Source organism: Salvia hispanica, chromosome 3, assembly GCF_023119035.1.
Source record: "Salvia hispanica cultivar TCC Black 2014 chromosome 3, UniMelb_Shisp_WGS_1.0, whole genome shotgun sequence".
Lineage (NCBI taxonomy): Eukaryota > Viridiplantae > Streptophyta > Magnoliopsida > Lamiales > Lamiaceae > Salvia > Salvia hispanica.
In genome coordinates this window covers 39,730,619-39,754,983 of record NC_062967.1, presented here as the reverse complement: position 1 = coordinate 39,754,983, position 24,365 = coordinate 39,730,619, and the positions used below count along the sequence as shown (strand labels likewise).

General features: G+C 34.9%; 4 protein-coding genes across 8 annotated transcripts; 1 reads left to right on the top strand and 3 right to left on the bottom strand.

Moving 5' to 3' along the window:
• Positions 1-3,434: 3,434 nt before the first annotated feature.
• LOC125210145 lies at positions 3,435-5,532 on the bottom strand. Its single transcript, XM_048109717.1, has 2 exons — positions 4,530-5,532; positions 3,435-4,176 (listed from the first exon to the last, which is right to left on the bottom strand). Exons 1-2 carry the CDS (start codon positions 5,530-5,532, stop codon positions 3,569-3,571), a joined length of 1,611 nt encoding a protein of 536 aa, XP_047965674.1. The 3' UTR covers positions 3,435-3,568.
• Positions 5,533-9,609: 4,077 nt separating this feature from the next.
• LOC125210144 lies at positions 9,610-11,948 on the bottom strand. Its single transcript, XM_048109716.1, has 3 exons — positions 11,780-11,948; positions 10,508-11,418; positions 9,610-10,215 (listed from the first exon to the last, which is right to left on the bottom strand). The coding sequence occupies exons 1-3, from the start codon at positions 11,946-11,948 to the stop codon at positions 9,610-9,612; spliced, it is 1,686 nt and encodes a 561-aa protein (XP_047965673.1).
• Positions 11,949-16,801: 4,853 nt separating this feature from the next.
• On the top strand, positions 16,802-20,476 carry LOC125215202 (replication protein A 70 kDa DNA-binding subunit E). Of its 4 annotated transcripts, none has more exons than XM_048116552.1 (3): positions 16,802-17,220; positions 17,816-19,565; positions 19,699-19,852. In XM_048116552.1, the coding sequence occupies exons 1-3, from the start codon at positions 16,934-16,936 to the stop codon at positions 19,708-19,710; spliced, it is 2,049 nt and encodes a 682-aa protein (XP_047972509.1). In that variant the 5' UTR covers positions 16,802-16,933; the 3' UTR covers positions 19,711-19,852. The 4 variants fall into 4 exon arrangements, with proteins under 4 accessions (XP_047972509.1, XP_047972507.1, XP_047972506.1 ...); XM_048116550.1 differs by having other exon boundaries at positions 16,803-17,220; positions 17,816-19,595; XM_048116549.1 differs by having other exon boundaries at positions 16,809-17,220; positions 17,816-19,053; positions 19,237-20,476.
• A 1,073-nt stretch (positions 20,477-21,549) lies between these two features.
• LOC125212137 (50S ribosomal protein L24) lies at positions 21,550-24,066 on the bottom strand. 2 transcript variants are annotated; one of them, XM_048112216.1, is made up of 6 exons: positions 23,993-24,066; positions 23,818-23,883; positions 23,611-23,706; positions 23,143-23,246; positions 22,931-23,067; positions 21,550-21,906 (listed from the first exon to the last, which is right to left on the bottom strand). In XM_048112216.1, exons 2-6 carry the CDS (start codon positions 23,875-23,877, stop codon positions 21,824-21,826), a joined length of 480 nt encoding a protein of 159 aa, XP_047968173.1. In that variant the 5' UTR covers positions 23,878-23,883; positions 23,993-24,066; the 3' UTR covers positions 21,550-21,823. The 2 variants fall into 2 exon arrangements, with proteins under 2 accessions (XP_047968173.1, XP_047968174.1); XM_048112217.1 differs by lacking the exon at positions 23,993-24,066 and having other exon boundaries at positions 23,826-23,883.
• Positions 24,067-24,365: the final 299 nt, after the last annotated feature.

Below are 24,365 nucleotides of genomic sequence, written 5' to 3'. Positions count from 1 at the left end.
ATAAAACTCATAAAATAAGTCGACTCATACTTGTGGATCCAATTGATCACATAATTATTTGTGGCTAATTGCAGACAAAAGCCTTCCCAATTCAAAATGAAGTCAAATGCGAAACTCAGCAAAATGCAATGAGTAGTAAATTCATCGAAAAACTCGGACAACGGCCTCAATCCCCATTTCCCGCTCACACAAGAAAATCAAATTTTGGAAGACGGCAGCCATTATGTGGTTTCCTAGCCGTGTCCTCGATGTACACAACAGTACTCGCGAATGAGAAGACCAAAATAGAATCCTTCTTCCTCCTAAAAAAGGTGAATCCGCTCACTTTCACCTCGACTGATCTCATCTTCGTTTGTTTCACTACTCGTCCCATTAACTCAGCTGCTGCTTCTCCCAAATATCTCCTTTCGCAGCCATCTGCCCAGCATTCTGTTCCCTTTATGATCAGTTAACGTGACATAGGAGTTGTTTCGCATCAACTTAATGTGGATGATATTAGCATTTGACTCTAGCTGACTCTGCTCATATGCAGGACCTCCCGTTGAACGCACAAGGCGAATGAACATGCTCTACCACTCTCACCAAGACCTGTTTTATGCCTAAGTTTCCCAAAATTGACAAGCGAAGATGTGACTCAATTTTCGAACTCTTTATTGATCATGCATAACAAGATACAGATAGAAAAAAAAATTCAAAAATAAAAAATAAATAAAAAAAGGAGAGAGAGAGAAAAAAGATTGAAAATCTGTTGTCTAGAAGGCTGGAAGTATGAAAGAACAAACTTCTATTTTCTGCCCTCCAATTCAACAAAGAAAACCTAGATTGTTAATCTCTCTAATACTCTCTGTATAGCTTTTGTATAATAGTATTTGGTAAAACAAAATAGACGTTTAAACAAATAGAAATGAAGGAAAGCTGAAACTAATCGAAAAATGCTAGGTCGAATCACTGACCCGAGTTGAGATCCTATAACATTGGTTTGTGGAGTTTTCCTTGCTTAGATTTTATTTAAAGCGCCGAGAGAGATGATATAAATTCGGGGGGTTTGACCGTTTATAATAAACCCAGATTAACTCGTTTTGGGTATACATTGCATATGCAAAAAGTAATTTTACTCAAAATCATTTATAATACTATACTCAAAGAGAAAATGGATTTAAAACAATGATACTACATGACAACAAACAATTGACAATTTCAAAAGAAAACATTTTTGTTTTGCGAAAGGCACTTTTTCAATCTCGCTGTATTCAATTTGGTACATAATGTGTACCGTTATTTTTAGCTAATCAATTGTAGTACATGGCAAAATTCATAATATCAAATGATTCATAACCTATCATTCATACGAGATATTGCGAAGCTAAGATTTTATACGTAGAAGGATTACTACAAACATTTTCAGATATATATCATACTGCAATGATTTTCATATATGTACGTAACCTATCATATCCGGTTACAACTATTTCATATAATTATATTATAGTAGTAACAAATGAGTTGTACAATAAATATGGAGAATAATAACACCATACCAAAATAAAACACTAACAAAAACTTCGTTATCAATCTTTCCATTACAATAAAAAACGAATTCAGCACTATCAAAGGCATATTAGAATCAAAATCACCTCCATCAGGCAAGTGTACATTCAAATAATACATTATAAAGGCATAGAAATTTAGCAACACTAAATTTATCATCCTATGAAACGAATACTACTCCTATAGGAAGCAAGAGTTTGAATGAAACAAACCAAAAATCCGCAATTGACATGCTTTTTCCATTTGTAGTCAATTACGACATTTTTAAATTTCAATGTCTTATTAAAAATATATATTATTTGCATAGATTATTCCACATAGCATACACATTCAAAATTTACTATTGGTTAACACTACTTTTTATCCAGACAATTCCTAACGTTAATGAGTTTCCATTGCAATGTTATCAAACTGTGAATGAAGACTAATATACAATACACTCATATATATTGGCATTATTCACCTATTATAGAATTCTCTACTCTATTTTTATATTATATTATTATGTATCTATTCTTTTATTCGTAAAAAAATCTAGATATTTTATTAGATAATATCTATTTCTAGAGAATATATATGTATAAGTAGATAATTTTGCTACAAATTATCTAGATATTCAATTATATAATCCTAATTAATTTAACTGTTACTCCCTTCGTCTCAGATAATTCGACCCAGTATTGCATTTCGGGCCGTCCCATATAATTTGTCCCACTTCACTTTTACCGTTTTTGGTAGTGGACCTCATATTCCACTAACTCATTCATACTCACATTTTATTATAAAACTAATACTTTAAAAGTAGGACCCACATCCCACCTATTTTTTCAACTCATTTTCCATTAGATTTTTTAAAACCCGTGCCGGGCCAAAGTGTCTCAAATTATCTGGGACGGATGGAGTACATGATACTTCCTCCATGACATGAGTTTTAATAAAAAAAATTAGTAAAATAAAAGAGAAGGAGAAAAAGTGTTAAGTTAGAAAGAGGGGAGGAAAAGTGGGTAATATATGAGAAAGGAGAAAAAGTAGGTAAAGTATGAGATATAAACTTTTTATTTTTTTGGAAATGAGACTAATTAATTTTTGTAGACATTTCAAAATGTAAAAATGAGACTATTTTTTATGGACCAAGAGAATATCAAGATTTAGATAATACTTATTCCATAGTTAAATGGGAACAGATCCTCTGCTCTGCTGTTATTTAAAACACATCATAGTCTATTGTGCATGAAACGCAAAGAATAATGAACGAAACGCATATTTACTTCTAACTTGTTTCTTCAATTTCAATTCTTTTTCCTATATTATCTTTAGTTCACATCATTCCATCCACATGGCCCCACCACACCGAGGCATTATTATCTCTTTAGTCAAAATATGTAAATAATTTTGAATAAAAGTTGTTTTCAATTTTCTTTTAATCAGTAACTACTAATCTGATTTGTTTTATTCAAAAGTGTAAATAGTGATGAAATCTCATATACCATGATTATACTAGTTTTTTATTATTATTATTACATGGATTTCATCATTTACACTTTATAAAATATCATGTAAAAATCATTAACACTTAATTCTTGTTAATTACACATATTCCATGTTATAAAACTAAGTGGAGTATTATTCTAATATATAAAATATATTACCATAAAAGAAATATTATTCAACAAAAAAATCAATACTTAATAGTTTCATAATATATTCTTTAAAACACAGTACAACATGTTGTGCGTGAACAGCATGAAACGCAAAGAATAATGAACGAAATGTAAATATGTACTTCTAACTTGTTTCTCAATTTTCAATCCTTTAATCTATAATTACCTTGTTCACAATCATGCATAATGCTTAATAAACCATCCCAAACATAGAAATACTGAATTCATAAATTTTATAGAATTTCAATTTTTTTACATAAAATAGTGAATGAAATAAAGATTATGAATAGAATTGTTAAGTAAATGGGCCCATTTTGGAGGACCTTGAGAATAAATAGACCTAGGTCCAGTTAATGTGATCACTTCTCATCCCCATCCCAATTATTCTTCATCTTAGGCCCAATGGGCCCATCTTCCCCAAGTACCTCCGGCGGCAGCCCATTAATCACCTTGGCCAACTGCTGCTTCAAAAACCCCGGCAGGAATTTCCCAACATTCTTCAACTCCTCCACGGCATCATAACTCCTCGTGGGCCCCCATTTCCGGTAGTAATTCAGCCACGGCGGCTCCACCACCCCCTCCCCCGCCACCACCGCGAACCTCGCCCCCGTGTCCATCACCATCGCGCTCTTCGCCGCATCGTTCCTTATCCCCACAAAATCCCCTCCCTGCATAACCGACCCCGCCTTAGGATACGCCGCGTGCCCATTCCGCGACGAATACACGGAGAATCTGTTTCCGCCGCCGCTGAATTCGAGCTCCGACGAATCCACCCACTGCCCGCCGCCGTGCTCCGCGAAGTAGACACTCCGCAGAGTCCCGTCGAGATTGCTGATTCTCAGTGTCACGTGCTCCCAGTCCCCCACGTGCTCGCCGATTTTCCCCAATTCGACTCTTTTGAATGGCCCCACCTTCGCAGCTGCCGGGCCGTTGAACGGATACAACACCCACACCTGGATATCCGTCGCTGCAAAAAACTTATCTTTTAAGCACACGAAAGTAAAGATGCAAATATTTATGCTAGCAAAATATCTAGTAAGTAGTAGTTAGAAAAAAAAAAGTCCGTCAAATTATTTTAATCTTTTGCTTTTCTGATAAGAAAAGTGAGTGTAAAAAAGTCATTCCAATAAGAGTCTCAGTTATATATACTTATATTAGTTTTAAATGAAATGTTAGTGAAATGTGGGATCTATTACCATTTGTGATAAAAGTGAATCGGGACTCCTATTAGCGAACGGACTAAAATGAAAAACGAGACTCCTATTCGTGGACGGATGAAAAACGAGACTCCTATTCGCGGACGGAGGGAGTAGTATGTACCTGACCCACCAAGAATTGGTTTGAAGTGAAGATAAGCCACCGCGGTCGGCAAGTCCCCCATTTTAACCCTAGAGCCGTCTGGCTTTGCCGGGAGGTCGAGCCAGTACAACCCATCATTCGTACCGCCCTGCGGGAGGTTCGAGCCTTCCGGTAGGACGGGGACCGGATTCGACTCCTCTCCTTTCTTGAACAGCAAGGCACCGTTGCTGAAATACCAATTCACAGAGGAAGGGAGGTATTTTTCATCAGGGTGGAAGTATATATACGGAGCATACGATGCAAACACAGCTTCAATTTGGGCTTGATTAGGCATGGCGGATAAAAATGATTTCTTGTTAATCAAACAAGATAACGGAATAAGGGTATTATTGTCATTTCCTTGGATTGTAAATGTGCCCACGCTTACTAATTTGGCATTGCTCCCATTAGTTTTTGGCCTTGCTACATGCAAGTTTCCCCAAATCTGGCTTTCAGCCTCTGCCTCGTCGGTGAAGTCGGCCCGGACGCAGCAGATCTTGTCCAGGGCCGGCTTCTCCGGCGAGGCGGTGACGACTATCCCAACGCCTCTAAAGCCGTCGGGCGGAGTCGGGAGCCAGAAGTGGGCATCATCGTTGGTCGAGACGAGAGTGTAATCAGTTGGGTGCTTCATAATTTGACCCGATGTGTCGACTGCGTTCGTTTTAGCGACCAAAACCCAACCGAAGAGCGGTTGGTTGTTGGGCTGAGCGTAGCTGCCGAGCATGGTGAATCCATCCGGTATTGGGGAAGGTTCTAGAAAGGTGGCGCCTAAATCGGCGGGGCCTCCTTTGTAAGTTGTGGAGATTTTTTGAAACGTTGTGACTTGGCGGACTTGGAGGCCGCCGAGATCGATCTCTCCCGTTGCGAAGCCGCCGCCCGGTGGCCAAGTAGGCGGTGGGGAAGGGAGTTTGAAGACGGTGTCGATTGGAAGAGGCGCGGTGGCGGCGGCTTTGACGTTGGAGGAGGAGCGGAGATTGTTGGCCATGTCGATGGTTATAGTAGCAAATTAGAATATTGAGGGTTTGGAGAGATTAGAAGAAGGTATTTATAGAGTTGAATTATTAGAGGGAGCATATTCTAAGCATTATCATATTGAGAATTCGGCACACGGTTGATGCAATGATGATGATGCATTGATGATAATAATGATGTGGTTTAATGAAGAAGAAGATTAAGTTATATATTTTTGTCGTGTAAGTAATTGATGCATGGCTTCTTTTCCAATTGTACGTGGAAAAACAGCAAATGAAGATTAACTTATCTTAATTAGTTACTGTATTTCATTGTATATTGAGGTACCGTTTAGTTGGCATGACTATCTATTTAGAATTAAGTTGTGTGATTATTTTAAATGGAGGAGTTAGAATGACTAGACTAATTATCATTATTCTATTTATGATTAAATTGTGTGATTATTTTAGTTGGATGAGAGTGATTACGACTCTTCCATTTATAATTAAGTTGTGTGATTATTTTAGTTGGACAAGGGTAATTACTGACTCATTATCATAATTCATATAATCATCAACTTCTCATGAACTAAATCCTAGTAAAGATATACGGAGTACTATACATGAATGAATAATGGTCAGCTACGTTTGAATCCATATTTATCCTTAATTTTAGAGTTATTGCTTCTTTTGTTTGTACATCTCAGTCCAATTTAATTACTTTGGTATATTTGTTTAAATTACTTAGCGGCGACACGTATTGCTTTTTGATACCAGAATTAAAGTTATAGTTGAACGAGGGTTGATTATCAAACCCTGCTTTTCCCAACTTAAAGAAATTGATATATATCACAAATCACGAATTGGTGGGTATTACATTATCGTACAACACTAATCACATGAGGCTCGGTTGTTGTTACTCTACGTTACAATTAGTTTACAATGCAAGTAATTACACCTTAAGGTACCAATCCTGGTTCTTATAATAAACACAAAATACTACTCCATAATATAAATGATACATATGTTGCAATAATTATGAACAACTAAATCTATCGAGAATGTCTGAAAAAAGCATTGGTGAAAAAGAATAGCGGCAATTCGTCATGAAATTAGTAATTACACAAAGCATCGACAATATTTTTTTTAAAAAATGGTTATTTAACTTTTTAAGAGAGTTCCCCACGACTAATTTTTCAAAAGAATCTGACGTGGCTTAATGCCTTAAAAAAGTTGAAGATACGCCTAAATTAAATACAGAATTTAATGCATTAAACGTTAATCAGTAAGGAAGAGATAATTTTACATTTAGCGCACGTTTTTAACACGTCATCAATAAAAGGGAGAGAGCTGCGAGAAAGTGATTTTATTTAACACGACAAGTTCAAATTGGTGAATAATAATTGGTCTCTCGTTATTCACGGATTATAGAAATATTGTGATCTAGATTGAACCTATTAAAATCAAATATTGATTTTAAAATTGAATATCAAACTGTTCGAATTTATGCATGACAATTTTATTAAGATCATGTTCAGGAATTATTTTGTCAATTAGCACACTGATTACTTGTGATAATGACCTATTCTCGCAAGATTTGACCAAATTTACTTAATTTGCGTATAATGATTTATTTGATAATATGAGTTAGGGGAGTGATCAATTGCTAACTCATCGTTTAATTGCTAACTATAACTAATTTAAGGCCATAGGATTTTAGAAAACATGTGGTCTACAATTTGCCACGCGTAATTTTTCGCTTTTATTAATAAAATAAAAAAAGATAAAAAAAACTCCAAATTAGGGTTTTGGATGAAAATGTCAATATAGTGTTTCGAAAATATCAACACAATGCTTTGAAAATGTCAACACAATGCTTTAAGAATGTTAACTCATTGCTTATATTGACATTCTACATATATTATATTGACATATTTTATATAGTATGTTGACATTTACTGAATTGTAAAAAAATTAAAAAAATTCAATTTTTTTTACAAATTTTGACGTCGGAACATATGCACGTAGGATATCGTTGGAATCCTTATGAAATTATCTTTAATTTGATATATGTTATATGAATTTAAAGTTTTGGGATTTCTTTTAAAAGTTAGTTATAATTAAATATGTAGTTAATTGACATTAATACCCCTATTGATATTTTTTGGAATTAATCATATGGCCTTATTGACGTTTTTTGTTGATCGTATTGACATTTAGGGATTAATGATCTAAGCCCTTAATTTGAATATCTAATGACTATTATTTAGTTGTAGTTAGCAATTAAGTTATGAGTTAGTGTGTCCAGAGTCTAGACTGTAGGACAATGATAATTCACTCTCTAATTTATTCCTTGATAATTGAGTCATTTTTATATTGACAAAAATTTATTGTACTATATTATCTCTTCATCTCTTTTACTTTATCCACTATCTATTTAACAAATTATTTTTAATATATGTGTCTAAAAGAAATATATACTCAAAAGAGTATCACATGAATTAAAAATATTTAACTAGTTCGGTCAAAATATTGTTGAGATGGATGCTTTATATTGATAAGTATGGAGTAGTACTTAATATTTATGCATTACTCCACCAAATCTATATTATGTTTATAGAAGAAAAACCTTTGTCAATAATAGTAGTTCTCATCGAATTTTGTTTTTAAATTTACAATTTTGTTAACTGGCAACTACATTACAACAGAATTAATTACAATAGTCATAATTTGGTTAATACTACTTAGATATAAGTGTCCATAAATCAATAAATAGAAATGATTACAATAGTAATAATTTGGTTCATACTACCATGTAATGGCGATGACTGATTTTTTAAAATCTAAAATAGTACTAGTACTCAGTATATATATAGTAATTGAATTGGAACTCTCTTGTACTTTTTAATATTTCTTCACTAACATAGTTACTTATTTTCAAATGTTAAAATACAATTAAAAGTGAATGCAGAGTCTAGTGAGATATAATTTCCACGAATATCATTTTGTGATTAACTTCTAGGCCATGTTTGGTTGCCTGAATTCTGTCTGGGAAAGTAATCTGATTTCTTAAATTTTAAATTCATGTGTTTGTTTCGATTTTTAATCAAATTGAGAAAGTAATCAGAATCCAAGAATAAGGAAAATTAGTACAACTTTCCAGGATTGTGAATATTAACTTTTCTTATGTATTCTTTTTTCCAGTTTTAGGATTCTTACATATTTAAGCAATATAGTATAGTTTTATTATTATTATTATTATTATTATTATTATTATTAATTACTATTTTTAAAAATAATTTAAAATTATAAATTATACTTAATTTCACTATAATAAATAATTAAAATTAAAATTATCATTATAATAATTCATCATATTACTTAATAATTTATTAATAATTAAAGTATAATTATATAATATAAATTGTATAATGAATAATAATTATTATATTTTATAAATTAATAATTAATCAATAAAGTCATAGTGTAATTTTAATTTATAAAATTTATTCAATTATAATATCTGTAAATATTATAATTATAATATAATAATTATTATATTTATTATTATAATAAATGAGTATATAATACTCCATGTAACTATAATTATAATTATATTATTATATATTATGATGGATAATCCATATTTAAACCATCCATCGTAATGATAAATATAATAATATAATTGTTAATATTTATAACTAATAGTAATTTATTAAAAAATTTATAATATTATTTTTTTTATAAATAAAAAAATAATAAATATATTTTTAGTTTGGTGTTTAAATTAAGTATAAATTTCAAATCTTGATATTCTCCAAACACAGGACAGTAAAGTTATTAGGAATCATATTCTCGGGATTGATTTTCCTAAGAGTCATTTTTCTCGTCAACTTACTTTCCCGCCAACCAAACATGGCCTTAGAAATTCTAAATTGCAATCTACACTATTTACTAGTATACGGAGTAAAATTTAGCATGACCCTTAATAATCACATTAATCACCAGTTCACCATTATACTCCCTGTTTGCCAATAAAAATATCACTTTGACTTACCTCGAATCTTAAAAAATGTAATAGAGATAATGAATTGTAAGTACAAAACATAACACTAAATTAACTCATCCCCACTCCAATTTTTTTTGAGCTTAGGCCCCGTGGGCCCTTCCATCCCAAACAATTCATCAAGCAATTTCACCAAACCCTCAAGCGCCTTCTTCAACTCTCCCGGCAGCCACTTCTTCGCCCTCCTCACCTCCGCCGCCGTATCGTAATCCTTCGTCGGCCCCCATTTCCTCTCATACCCCAACCACACCGGCTCCGCCACCACCTCCGCCTCCAACTCTGTCGCCACCACCACAAAACTCGCCCCTGTATCCACCACCTTATCGCTCTTCTCCCAATCGTTTCGTATCCCGACCCCATTCCCGGGCCCCTGCAGAAACGTTCCTGCCTCATGGTTCCCAGCGTGCCCGTTTCTCGAAGCGTACCACACAAATCTATTCCCGCTTTGAAACTGCAGCTGAGTTATGTCGACCCATCTCCCGCCGCTGTGTTGCGAGAAGTAGACTTTGCAGAGAGCACCGTCGAAGTTGCTGACGTGCAGCGTCACGTGCTCCCAGTCGCCCACGTGCTCCCCGGCTCTCCCGAGCGACATTCTGTTTATAAACCCTAGTTTTGCAATCGCATGGCCGTTGAAAGGATAAAACATCCAAACCTGGATATAGTGGTGGAGCCAAGAATTTAATTTAGTAGGGGAAAAATATGTATAGACAAATAATTTAAACCATTATCAAGGGGTATTTAGGGGAATTCAAATAAATGTTCAAATGTAAAGAAAAATACTCCCTCATTCTCTTAAATCTTATCGCACTTTGACCAGTCACGAGTTTTAAGAAATACTATAATGGAAAGTGAGTAGAAAAGGTTAGTGGGGAGTGGGCCCCACATTTATAAATTAGTTTTATAATAAAATGTGACAATAGAAAATTTTGTAGCCCCGCCCTTGCCTGAATATCGGTGAAGGTCCCACCGAGAACCGGTTTGAAGTGGACGTACGCCTCAGCACTTAGTAAATCACCGCTCTTGACCCAATGCTCGGCTTCATCCTCGGTAGGGAGGTCGAGCCAGTACAAGCCGTCGTCTGAACCTCCCGTAGGGAGGTTCAGACCCCCCGACTCGACCCTAACCGGGTTCGATTCCTGGCCTTTCGTGTATAGCAACGCGCCGTTGTTGAAAAACCACTCAACTGATGAAGGGAGGTATTTTTCCTTGGGGTGGAAATAAATGTAGGGAGCATAAGCTTGAAATAAGGTTTCCATTTGGAATCCATTCAGCTTCCCGGTTGTGTAATTAGGGTTCGTGTTGATCAAACAAGACAACGAAAGGACGTCGCTTTGGAGGGAGAAGGTGCCTACACTAACCCCCTGCGCGCCGGCGCCTCTGATTTTAGGCCTCAATCCATATACATTTCCCCAAATCCAATCGTCGATCTCTGCATCGGCGGTGAAGTTGGATCTGACGCATTTGATCTTATCTAAGGATGGCTTTCCCGGCGCGGTGGTGACGACGAGGCCGAGGGATTTGTAACCGTCGGGCGGAATTGGGAGCCAGAAATAGGCGGGGTTGAAGATGGAGTTGTTACCGTTGGACCAGACTAGAGTGTAATCAGTCGGCTGCTTCAGAATATCCGATGAATTATCGGCGGCTTTGGCCACCAAAGTCCAGCCGAAAAGTGGCCGGTTGTTCGGCTGAGCGTAGCTGCCGAGCATTGAGAAACCATCGGGGATGAATGGTTCGAAAAATGTTGCGATTGCGTCGTTTGGGCCTTCTCCTTTGGTCGACCAAATTTTATGAAATTCGGATATTTGTTGCACTTTTAGGCCTCCTAGATCAAGCTCTCCCGTCGCAAAATCACCACCTGGTCATGATAAGAACGCACATTTTAGGCCAAATAACTCGATCTGATGATCAAAATCAATACCTAATCATGAAAATACACACATTTTAGATCATTTTAAGTCAAATAACTCGGTATCTACCCTAGCATACAGCCCTAAGAATGTTTCAAAATGATGTGTATGAAATGTACAGAATTAGACACAAATTAGGCCAAATAACTCAGATCCCTGCCTTTGCAAAATCACAATTTGAACATGATAATACACACATTCTAAATTATTTTAGGCTTGATAACATGATATCGACCCTAGCAAACGATATCATAACTATGTGTAGCTCGTGTGTACAAATGTATAACAAAATCAATGAAGTATTTATACCTTGAGGCCAATTGGGGAGTGGAGAAGGAAATATGAAATTGGTGTCGATTGGGAAAGAGTCAGCTTTGTGGGAAAATGAATTGGTTGTGTTGTTGAGAGCGTTGGCCACCAACAAATATTTTAATGCAAGAATAAGTGAGAATTTAACAATGGTGGAAGAAGATCCCATAATAACAGAAGAGGAGGTTGTGTAAGAAGCATATTAATATAATCCCTTACACACTCAATAGCTTTGTTGAGCTAGCGAAATATATACATATAGCTTACCATTCTAATTTACAAAATAATCTCATTGATTCAAGTATTAATGTATGTATCTTTTATCAAGCCACTGATAAAGGAATCTATGATTTGCAGAATTTCTCATTAATTCAAGTGTGAATTTTGAATTTAACCATTGATATAGGAATCAATGATTTCTATAATTTTAAATTTAGTCAACTCCCTTTTCAAACTTATTAAGAAATTTAATTACAAACTTAGCATAATATTCTAGTAGAACATAGAATTAAAGATTCTTAATTTTGAAAACTACATTAATTAAAATAAAATATCATACCGATCACATCATGGAGAATAAATTATCATGACAATCACATCTTGTAAAAAAACATTATGATGTCAATCATATCCGGTATATTTATAACAAGTTAAGAAAATTTTTGTCATGACAATAGCTCTTGTAGAAAAATTAACATATCAATCATATCTTCCATGTATATAAAAAAATACATATGCATTAATAGGTATTTTATGAAGATAAAAGTTAACTTGACTGAAAACATACCAGATTCAATGAAAACTGTTCCATGTGTAAATACATTTTCTATATATAGCGCCATTCCAATTCGATCGTACATAATTCAAAAGTGAGCATTATATGTTTTTTTTAACTTACATTTTACACTAACAGACTAAGTAATACTACTCGGTAGCTAGCTAGCAATATACTGGTAAAACAATTCTATAATTTGGCAACAATAATTTTACATTTAACTCAATTATTATAATTTAACGATCAGAAAAATATGTAGCAACAATAATGAGACGAATGCATATTTGGCAATTTCAAGATAATTAAATTCATCTAGAACCAAACACCCACTAACTTACTTGACATGAAGGGTTCCTCAAGAGCACCTGCTACGTACTACTGTGCATTATTAATATTGATTGCAAGAGTAGTTATTATTCTTAATTGCATTTGGTTCATCATAATGCAATGCATCAAATAAATTAATTCTATATCAAAACTAAAGTCAAGTTAGAGCTTTTAAATTAGGGTGATCAACCACATATATTACGCCACATGACATAATTATAGATTTATTTTATATTGTAAGGACAAGTTAGGGAATCAATCCTTTTGAAGATATGGAAAAATCAAAGATGTTGTAGATCACTTTTAATGATGTAGACAATCCTTAAAAAAATCTCCAAAAACTTAAATTTTACCATAACACTATAGATTTAATAATCAAGGATGTTGTACATTGGTTGGTCCAATGGTCTTATAGCCCATCTCTCATCCGTCTTAGGAGTCAAGTGAATATTATTCTTCAGAATTTTCATCACCTCCGTCTCGGGGCGATTTTGATGGGAGAGGAAGTTGATAGGGGCCTGGACACCACAAGCCTACTCGATGACAACATGTCGCAACTACATCGGCCGTCTCCACCCCGTAATCAAGCCATGGATCTCCCATATCGCAAAATTCACCACTTGATCCCATTAAAAGTTAATCAATGACAAGACTGTTTAATAACGAAACATCAAATGTAAAATGTGAGCATAAAAATCATGTGGAAAAAGTAATTGGTGGTGTACTGGTGTTGCGACTTCAGAGCATTTGCCACTACCAACAATATTTTTGTAAGAATAATTAAGTAGGAATCTAAGATGCGTAGAGCTTCCCTTAACTAAAAGTAAGAGTGAAACTTATGTGGCTAGGATGCATATCATTCCATGTAAGCTCTTTCATTTATATTTACCTTGTTTTAATAGAATAAATAATACTCTCTCCGTTCCATTTTAGGAGTTCCAATTGAGTTCGGCACGCGTCTTAAGAAATGTAAAGGAAAGTTGGTGGAAAAAAAATAGTGGAATGTGGGTCCTACTTTTTTATAGTAGTAGTTTTATAATAAAATGCGAGTGGAAAAAAGTTAGTGGAATGTGGGGCGGAGGTAGTATTATCTATATATAGTAGAGTATCCAGATGAATTTAGATAAACAAATATATTGAATTTTCTAAATATTAATATTATCTAATAAATATTTAGATTTTTATAAAATACTATTATCTAATAAAATATAAATACTAGAATAGAGAAATCTAAATTGTAGTAGAAATCTCTATAATCATGTAGTTTTATTTATAAACAAATAAAATTGGGTAGATATAAAATTATATAGAATTCTCATTTAAATAAAATAACATATATCTAGATTTGTATAAAAGTTTAGATATAACGAATATAAAATGATTAAATAGAGAATTCTAGAATGCATGAGAAATGCTCACATATGTGTGCATATATATATCAACACAGAACCTATCTTAAATGCAAATATAGAACTATATGAAAATAGTTCATTATAAGAGACCATTAAGATTCTTTCATTATTAGTTCAATATAGTAATCTGATTCTTAAAATGAACTAGTTCATTTTTGGATTTTTTTTAGTGTATTTTAAAATGCAAATTTTCTATAATGAATTAAAAATAATCTTATAATAACCTTATATTTTTTTATAATGATCTATTTTATTTGGTTCTGTGTTCTACATCACTTATTTAATTTGCACGACCTGAACTAAAGCGATTTATATTATTTGCATGATAAGTGGATAGTATTATTTGCATGACAAGAATGGATGCATACATCTGGTAACAACAAATCTTATATCCTCATTGATGTGGGTTGGTAGCAGCACAACTTATATTGAGAAATTTTAAGTAGCAAACTTTTGCTATAGAAAGGTGATGGCGGATTGCATAGTAGTAATTCATAAACATGGCGGATTGCAGAGTAATTTTTAAGGGTTTTGGACTTTGGATAGAGTTAATTAGGTACTTTTGTTGGATTTGTGTTTATGTAATTGGAATAGATCTATAAAATTCTCATAATAAAAAAAATAAAATAAACTAATTTATTTTAATCTTTTACTCTGATTTAATTAAAGACATGAGGAATTGAAAATTGAAATGATTTTAAGTATTTTGGCAAAAATCTAATCTTTAAAATAACACATATATTCATTTATTACTAATGCATTTTCTAAGACAATTTAAATAATCATTATTTGGTCTACATCTTTTATCCCGTATAGAGTTAATTAGGTACTTTTGTTGGATTTCGTGTTCATGTAATTGGAATAGATTTATAAAATTCTCATAATAAAAAAAAATTAAAATAAAAACTAATTTATTTTAATCTTTTACTCTGATTTAATTAAAGACCCAGGGAATTGAAAATTGAAATGATTTAAAATTTTGTCAAAAATCTAATCTTTAAAATAACACATATATTCATTTATTACTAATGCATTTTCTAAGGCAATTTAAATAATCATTGTTTGGACATCTTTTATCCCGTGCATATACCAAATCAAGAAAAAGGAAAAGCAAAAGGAAGAAAAAAATGATTTCAAAATAGAACCTCGGAGTAGTCGATCTCGTAGGATCGAAAAAAAGTTGTTTTCTTCTTGTGTGATTAAAGTCTACGCTTCTAAATGGAGTACCTCCTAATTCAATTAGTTTTTGTAAAAATTAGTAAAATAGGCTTTGTAAACAAGTTTGTTTACTTCTTAATTTTCTTGAAAGATAACCCGCCACAAAATAGAACAGAGACGTTACCAGTTTAAGGACTTAATTAGTGATTTTACCACGTTTATTATATTTCGTACTTCTATCTTTTATCGAATATAATTTTTGTTCATGGATTTCCATTCCTAAATTAGTTATCACATCTATGAAATATGCATAAGTTGTAAAATAATTGGTGGCCCGCTATATAATCAACTTATCCTTCTCCCGATAGATTATTGATGGGCCTCCAGCCTCCATAGCCCATAAAATTTGGGAGTATAAAGAACTGAAATATGCGTTGTGATATTCTATTTAATTGATTACACAAGAATAGTTTACAAATAGATTTTAGTAACTTATCTCGTGAAAATTAAATTAGTATCCATGTACGACAGACGAGCCTTGGCTTCACACCTCTAACAACCAATTTTTTACTCTTCTTATTATGTTTTGGGTACGCAATTTTAAAAAGTTATTTCCTTTCTCGTATGAAAATAATGACACTTTCTTTTTTTTATTTTTCGTCCGTCGTATAAAAGTATTTTATCTTCATTTATAAAAATTTATTCTAAATTTATTATTTATATACATCAATTTATTTACAACTTATACTATTTTACAACTTTATCTAATTTTATGGAAAGAAGAAATATTCTTAATTAGATTTTTTTGAACTTAAATGCTAATAATCCCTCCGTTCATAAAAAATAGAGCAATTTGTGTATGACACAGATTTTAATGTAGAATTGATAAAAGTAAGAGAGAATGAGAAAAAGTAAGTGAGAAATAGTGTTAGTAGAATGATGTGTATTATTTGTTGAAACTTTCCATAAATGAATGTGCTCTATTTTTTGTGGACGGAGGGAGTATATAATTGAGTTTAAATACATTACGTTGTACTCCAAATAGATACTCCATCCGTCCGTGAATAGGAGTTCCGGTTCACTTTTATCATAAATATAAAAGAGTCTCACCTTCCACTAACCCATTCCACTCACATTCAATTTAAAACTAATATATATAAATGAGATTTCTATTCCACTACTTGACATTTATTAAAACTCATGCGGTCAAGAAATGAGACTCCACGAAACGAAGGGAGTACATGCTATGATCCCTAATTGGCTCGGTGTAGATACTATGAATATTCGAGAAGCAGGCAATTGCTTCCTTGATACGCACTACAAAAATATTTCATCCTTTGGCGCCCATTTCCTCATTTCAGTTTCTGCCTTTAGGGTTTTAAAATCTCTTCACCTCCCCCAATTCCAATTCCAAATCCAAATCCAAATCCACGCACGCGACCAACAAATTACCCCAAATCCCTAACCCTACATCGCCTCAACATGGATTCGGTCAAATTGACGCAAGGCGCAATAGCTTTCATGACCAGCGACGCCGCCGACGCCGACAAGTCCAACTTCAAGCCGGTGCTGCAGGTCGTCAGTGTGCGCCTCGTCAATACTCAGAATCAGACCGCCGAGCGCTACCGCGTCCTGCTCTCCGATGGTGAATTCACTCAGCAAGGAATGCTGGCCACCCAGCGCAATGAATTGGTGAAATCGAATTATCTGCAGAATGGCTCTGTTGTTAGGTTGACGCAGTTCGTCTGCAACGTTGTCCAGAATCGCAAGTCAGTATTCTTCTATTTATGTTGTGTTTTTCCTTTTTTTTAAAATTGAAATTGAAGTTATTATTCTGTGCCCTGGCTATGTTGATTTTATGCATCGAATAAGACTTTGTAGTTACATTTCTGTTTTATTTATCGACGAAAATATTAGATTTGACTATCAAGATCGAGTTTTGGTGACATTTGATTGCTTGGTTTTTTTGCTTTTGAATCTGAAGTAGCTGCACTTGCTTGTCGTATATTTGTGAACAAATTGGTGTGTGCCAAATTATAACGGAGCAATTTCATTTGAATATGAACAGCTTAGTTCCAGTTCCTACTTCAGATATTGATACTGTTTTAGATTTCATATTTTTGGTCGAGCTCTAAACATTTTTCTGTAGAGGCCAAACCAAATGAATACTAGGTGTATTAGTCCCCAATCTATCGATCCATATGCATGCAACGAAATAGAAGTTTTACATATTTAATTAATTTATTTATTCATGTTTAGTGTTTTTCAGTAGGTGTAGTATCTTTATAATTTTATTCACTCCATCTTTCTTGTGCGGTTGTAGTTTTATTTTGAGCTCCTTAACCATATTTTGGCATTGTGCAGGATTATCATCATCATTGATCTAGATGTGATAGTTGACAAATGTGATCAGATTGGTCAACCAAATCAGTATCCAGTGAAGGGTGATGGCCCTGTCCCTGCCCCTGGCCCTGCTGTAACCAGACCATATGCACCAAGTCAGCTGATGAATCAGCCAGCTTACCCTGCCGAGTCATCATTTAGCGTTTCCTCTCCAATGCAACCTGTGGGTGCTAGTCCTGCTGGAGCCCAATTTCAACAGTCAGGGGAAGAGTACAATGCTGGCACACATTCTTATGGTAATTCTTTTCCTAGCAATATGAATCCGGGTAGATATAACCCTCCGAATGCGTCGCAAGTATTTCCCAGACCTGAACCTGGTTCAGCCTATCCCAAACCTGATGTTGGTCCAGGCATTCCACGAGCTCAGTTTAACAATTATGCCCGCCCGCCTAGTTCATTGCATCAGCAGCCGTCTCCAATCTATTCAAATAGAGGTCCAATTGCCAAAAATGAAGCTCCTTCAAGAATAATACCAATTGCAGCATTGAATCCGTATCAAGGTAGGTGGACAATCAAGGCCAGAGTGACAACAAAGAGTGAACTCAGGCTGTACAGCAATCCTCGAGGTGATGGAAAAGTGTTCTCATTCGATCTGGTTGATGCTGATGGTGGAGAAATAAGGGTCACTTGCTTCAATGCTGTTGCGGATCAATTTTACCAACTAATTGAGCCTGGCAGGGTTTATATGATCTCCAAAGGAACGCTAAAACCTGCACAGAAAGCATTTAACCACCTACGCAATGATCATGAGATAATGCTGGATAGTACATCAACTGTGCAACCTTGTCATGAAGATGATAGGGCCATCCCACAGCAGCAATTTCATTTCCGCCCCATAAGTGATATAGAAGGTCTGGACAACAACAGTATTTTGGATTTGATTGCTATTGTTTCTTCAATCAATCCACCCAGCTCTATAATGAGGAAAAATGGTACTGAAACTCAAAAAAGAACTCTCCAATTGAAGGATATGTCTGGGAGAAGTGTTGAGTTGACTTTGTGGGGAAACTTCTGCAACGCTGAAGGACAAAAGCTACAATCCATGTGCGATTCTGGTCTTTTTCCTGTTTTGGCAGTGAAATCTGGCAGGGTTAATGACTTCAATGGGAAATCTGTGGGCACCATATCCAGTACTCAGTTGATTATAGAGCCTGATTGTCCCGAGGTTCAGAAACTTAAAACTTGGTTCGACAGCAATGGTAAGAACACACCTGCTATATCTCTTTCAAAGGAATCAGGCCCAGCCCGTATGGATGTACGCAAAACCATATCTCAGATCAAAGATGAAAAGTTAGGGACCTCTGAGAAGCCAGATTGGATCACAGTATCTGCCTCAATTGTATTCATAAAAGTTGATAACTTTTGTTATACTGCATGTCCAGTCATGATTGGAGATCGACAGTGCAACAAAAAGGTTACTAACAATGGAGATGGGAAATGGCGTTGTGAGAGATGTGACCAGTCAGTTGATGAGTGTGATTATAGGTATATCCTCCAGATGCAAATCCAGGATCACACTGGCTTAACATATGTGACTGCATTTCAGGAGACCGGAGAGGAGATAATGGGTAGATCTGCCAAAGAGCTGTACTACATGAAATATGAAGAACAAGATGATGATAAATTCTCTGAGCTGGTGCATGATGTCCTTTTTACAAAATTTATCTTTAAACTGAAAGTGAAGGAAGAGATTTTCAGCGATGAACAGCGGGTAAAGTCAACTGTAGTCAGAGCAGATAAGGTTAACTACCCAACAGAGACCAAGTATCTGCTTGATTTGGTTTCTAAATTAAAAGATGATGACTTAGGTTCACTACCTCCTAAAAGTGAGAGTATGTCTGCAGTATCCGGGCTGACTAGTGGTGGATTTGGTGGAAGCAGACAGCCTGAAACTGGTGCAGCTATGAATTACAGCGGAGTTGCTAACAATGTGGCTAGAGAGGGTGGTGCAAGTATGAGTCAATATGGTAACCAGTATGGTGGCTCGAGATATCCTTCAACCGGTTCGACTGGAATGTATACAAGTTGTGGTAGCTGTGGTGGCTCCGGGCATAGCTCTGCAAATTGCCCAAGCCTAATGACTGGTGCTGGACAATCATATGGAACTGGGCCAACTGGCTTTAGCAACAGGGCGACGCCTGGGGCTGCTGGTGGTGGTGGTGGTGCATCTGGAGACTGCTTTAAATGCCATCAACCTGGGCACTGGGCAAATGACTGCCCTAATGTTGGCAGTGCTCCTCCTGCTTATGGGGGCAATAATGCCAATCCTGACTGCTTTAAATGCCATCAACCTGGCCACTGGGCAAAGAACTGCCCTAATATTGGCAATGTTCCTCCTGCTTATGGGAGCAATAATGCTAATCCCGGGAGATACGGAATGGCATCGAAGCAGTACTAAGATTTACTGGCTGATGATATCTTTTTTCGAACATAAGGATTGCCTTCTATGAAATTAAATATTTTTGTTTTAGGCGGAAGCAGGCTTTCAAGTCATGTGTTTTAATTTTCTGTGAAGAGGTGTTCATCATGTAATGGCTCTGGCTTCTTGTTGGCTTGGGTTTTGTTACGAATGTACTGCTTAAAATGCTTTTGTAAATTAGTCATATCATATCTTTTGTGGAATATTTTGTTTCGATTTTTCGTCATAAGCTCTTTATAGAAACTTCTGACTAACCATCATATTTGGAAAGTGTAGTAAGGCTACAGGGCTAAGGTTCAAATCAATTTTTATTGGTTTTATTGATAGAAATATCATGAATTTTGATCCATCTTGAAGCTTACATTAAAGTTTATGAATTCAATTTTTTTAAGAATTTAGGTAAAATTGTATCTAGATATTCGAAAGGTTCAACAAAGACAACACCATCTTTGAATTTGATTAAAAAATATTTGTACACTTGTTGGAGGTTTGTTGGTTTGTAAAATTGTATCCTGAGATTAAATAAATATTTAGTGTATTTGGTTCATGAGATTGAATCTCATAACTCAATCATAGATAAATAATCACATGATCAATAAGCTCAATAATCAACTTCTACAATTAAAATAATCTCACAGCTCAATAATCAACTCCTACAATTAAAATAATCTCACGGCTCAATAATCAACTCCTACAATTAAAATAATCTCACAACTCAATTATAAATTATACTCCCTCCATCCCCAATTAGGAGTAGCACTTTGAACCAGACACAGATTTTAAGAAATGTAAAAAGAAAAGTTGATTGAAAAAGTTAGTGGAATGTGAAATCCACTTTTTTATATTGATTTTATAATAAAATGTGAGTGAAATGAGTTAGTGGAATGTGGAACCTACTTGTCATTTGTGGTAAAAGAGAAGTGCTACTCTTAATTAGGGACGGACCAAAATGTAAATTAGTAACTCTTATTCGGAGACGAAGGGAGTATATCACAGCTCAATCCTAAATTATATATTGATACTATTTTATCTAAAAATCCAAACACCACCTTAGCAAATAATTCAACTAGCCATTAATTTGAAACATATATACACTAAATCAACAATTAATTTGAAACATATATACACTAAATCAGCAATACATTATAAATAAGAAATCTGAATTATTTTTTCAGCTGATTTTTCAAAGTTTTTCTAGCAATGCGCCTTTCTGTTATTTCCATCTCTCATTTTAGTAGTAGTAATTTGTTACAACTTCTAAAGCAGACTTCGAATATGAGGTAAACTTTTTGATTAAAAATGTATGGCACACAGGTGAAAATAATTTTGGAAAACAGCTTCATGAAATGCAATAAACCACCCACACTATTAAGGTGGCAAGTCAATTAGCAATTGGTGCATCAGCGCCAGAAGAAATTACCAAATTTCCAACTAGCTATGCTCCAAGCCAGAAATCTAACTAGGAACTGTGAGTTTGATGGTAAATACTAGCTAACAGGACCACCGTTTCTTCAGCTGCTTTCCTTTGCGGGCAGTGTAGACATAGATGCTTAAAGATCTGGCATTCCCTTTCCAGTTGTAGGGTCATAAGTCTTCTCGAGAACAACATCTATCGGAGTGTCCTTGGGACCGACTGTAGAACAAGATATGAGAATGAGCAAAAGAATTGATTTCAATCACAAAAGGATCCATAAAGGATTAGATAGCTCTAGGCATATTATGTGATATCATATTCAAGTATTGACTATCTATTAGTTTGTGAGTTAGCAATTAACAAATTGAACAGTACTAAACAGCTAAACCTATTTACAAGTTGCTCATTTTATTGTCAATTACTTGCCTCTATTAAACCAAATCTACAGGCATACATAGGTAAATCAGCACTCATTAGGGATTACAGCAAAACTCGAGTCTCGATCACCATACCCAGACTACACGTCTTACATTTTTCTGTCTTCTCCTCACAATCTTGGTTCTCTAGGGTTTGAACTTTGAAGTGATAGTGGTATTAAAAAATATGTATGTGAAGGCCCAGCACCATGCATATCATGTAGAAAATTTTAAATATAATTCATGACAATCCGCCTCTACTGTCCTTCTTCGGAGGCAGATACACCTCAAACAAGGCCAGGATAAAGCAAATTCCACAGAAAAATCAAAGAAAATTTCTAGCAGTTCATATCTGATTCGGAGTTCCACAAATTTAATTGTAATTTACTGTAGATTAAAAATTGAAGTGAAATTAGAGTACATCTATTTGAAGTTGTAACTTGAGTATCAGATTTGCTTAATTTGACATGACATCTCTTATTGAATGCATTTTGCGAGAACTGCTGTATTTGTTGTGAGCAACTCAGCCAAGAGAAGGCGAAACTATTCATTTTCATGCTACAAATTTTAAGCATTGTCAGCTACAGTTCAGCATATTGCAGTCTAATCACCAATGTCCCTACACTAAAGCATAACAATTAGAGTATCCGCTCACAAATAGGTGTGTTTTAGGACTGCACTCAGCCATTAAATCTTGTCTGGTTTTGAAAAAATAAAATCATCTTACAACAAGTTCAATATATACGGCTATATGCAGGAACAAGCTCAAAATGAATTGAAAAAAAAACACGTGCATAAATATGCAGAAGAAAAAGCAAGAATCTTACCAACAGTAGGTCTAGGGGTTGTCCTCATCTTCAAGATTTCTGGACGAGGAATTATGGATCCTGATGTTCCATTGCCTCTTGCTACTCTTACCTTGCTACCATCTTCTAAGTACTTAATTCCAACCTTGCAGGGCTTCCTACAGGCAGACGAAGATCGTTGGTCACCACTCTCATGGTACAACAAAAAACAAGCAAAAGGCATATTATCTCACCCTGTTACTGGATCGACAACCTGAACATTTGAGACATGAAGAGGGGCTTCGACAGTGAAAATCCCGCCTTCATGACCCTGCCCTTGCTTGATATGTTTCTTCACCTGCAAGGAGATTATTATCGGATAACGTGTGAAGTAAGGAATCGATACACTAAGAGAATGCTACAAAAATAGTACTCGTATAAGATATGAACTATCAGCGACAAAGCAAGATAAAACCAGATTTGGCATAAAGTAGCGTGATGCATCCCGACACGAACAAAAACCAGATAAAGAGACATTCATCAGCTCAGCCAATGTGTTTTTTCCTTTGAGTTCACTCAGTACAATTGAAATTTCATCCATTTCTATTTTCATGTATTAAAAAACCACACATAGCTAGAAGGAAAGCTTGTTTCGCATTTGCACTTGAATCAAACAAAGTATTGGACAATAAATCACATCCAATCAAATACAAATTTCTTACCAGATTCTTGCCCTCAACAATAACACGATTCTGAGATCGAACTACGCGCTTAACAAGACCAGTCTCCCCTTTATCTTTACCCCTGATTATCATGACCTGCCAATCATAATGAAGGAAAATTAAGAAAAAACTAATCACTGGCAAAAAACAGCGAATCTCGCCAAAAAAAAATCAGAAGCAGCAGCATATGATTTCAGTTGCGCTTACATTATCACCTCTAAGAATCTTCCAGTGATGAATCAGTTTCTGTGCTGACTTCCAACCCATTTTGCCCTATACCGATTTCAGCTTTCGAAATTAGTTCAAAACATCGCTTATACAGCTGAAAATTCTACAAATTAGCAACCCGTTGGAAATCAAAAAGCAAAAGATGAATGGATACCTGAAGATTTCAGATTGCGCAACGCAAATTAATGAAAAGGGTTTTAGTCTTCACTCATGAGAGCTGTTCCAGAATTGGGGTTTTTCCAAGTGAGGTGATTAAATTTTGGGCCGAATACATTGGGCTTTAATCATGGGTCGGCCCATTGCATGTTTTTAGAAGTCTTTATAATTTTGGGCTGCTAGCAAACATGCCAATTGGGTCGATATCGGGTTGATACTCCCTCCGTCTCTGAAAATTTGTCACTTATTTTTATTTTTTCCCATTCCTAAAATTTGTCACCTTTTATCAATTTTAGTAATGGATCTCATATTCTATTAACTCATTCTCACGCATATTTTATTTGTATAAAACTAATAGTAGTAATACTAAC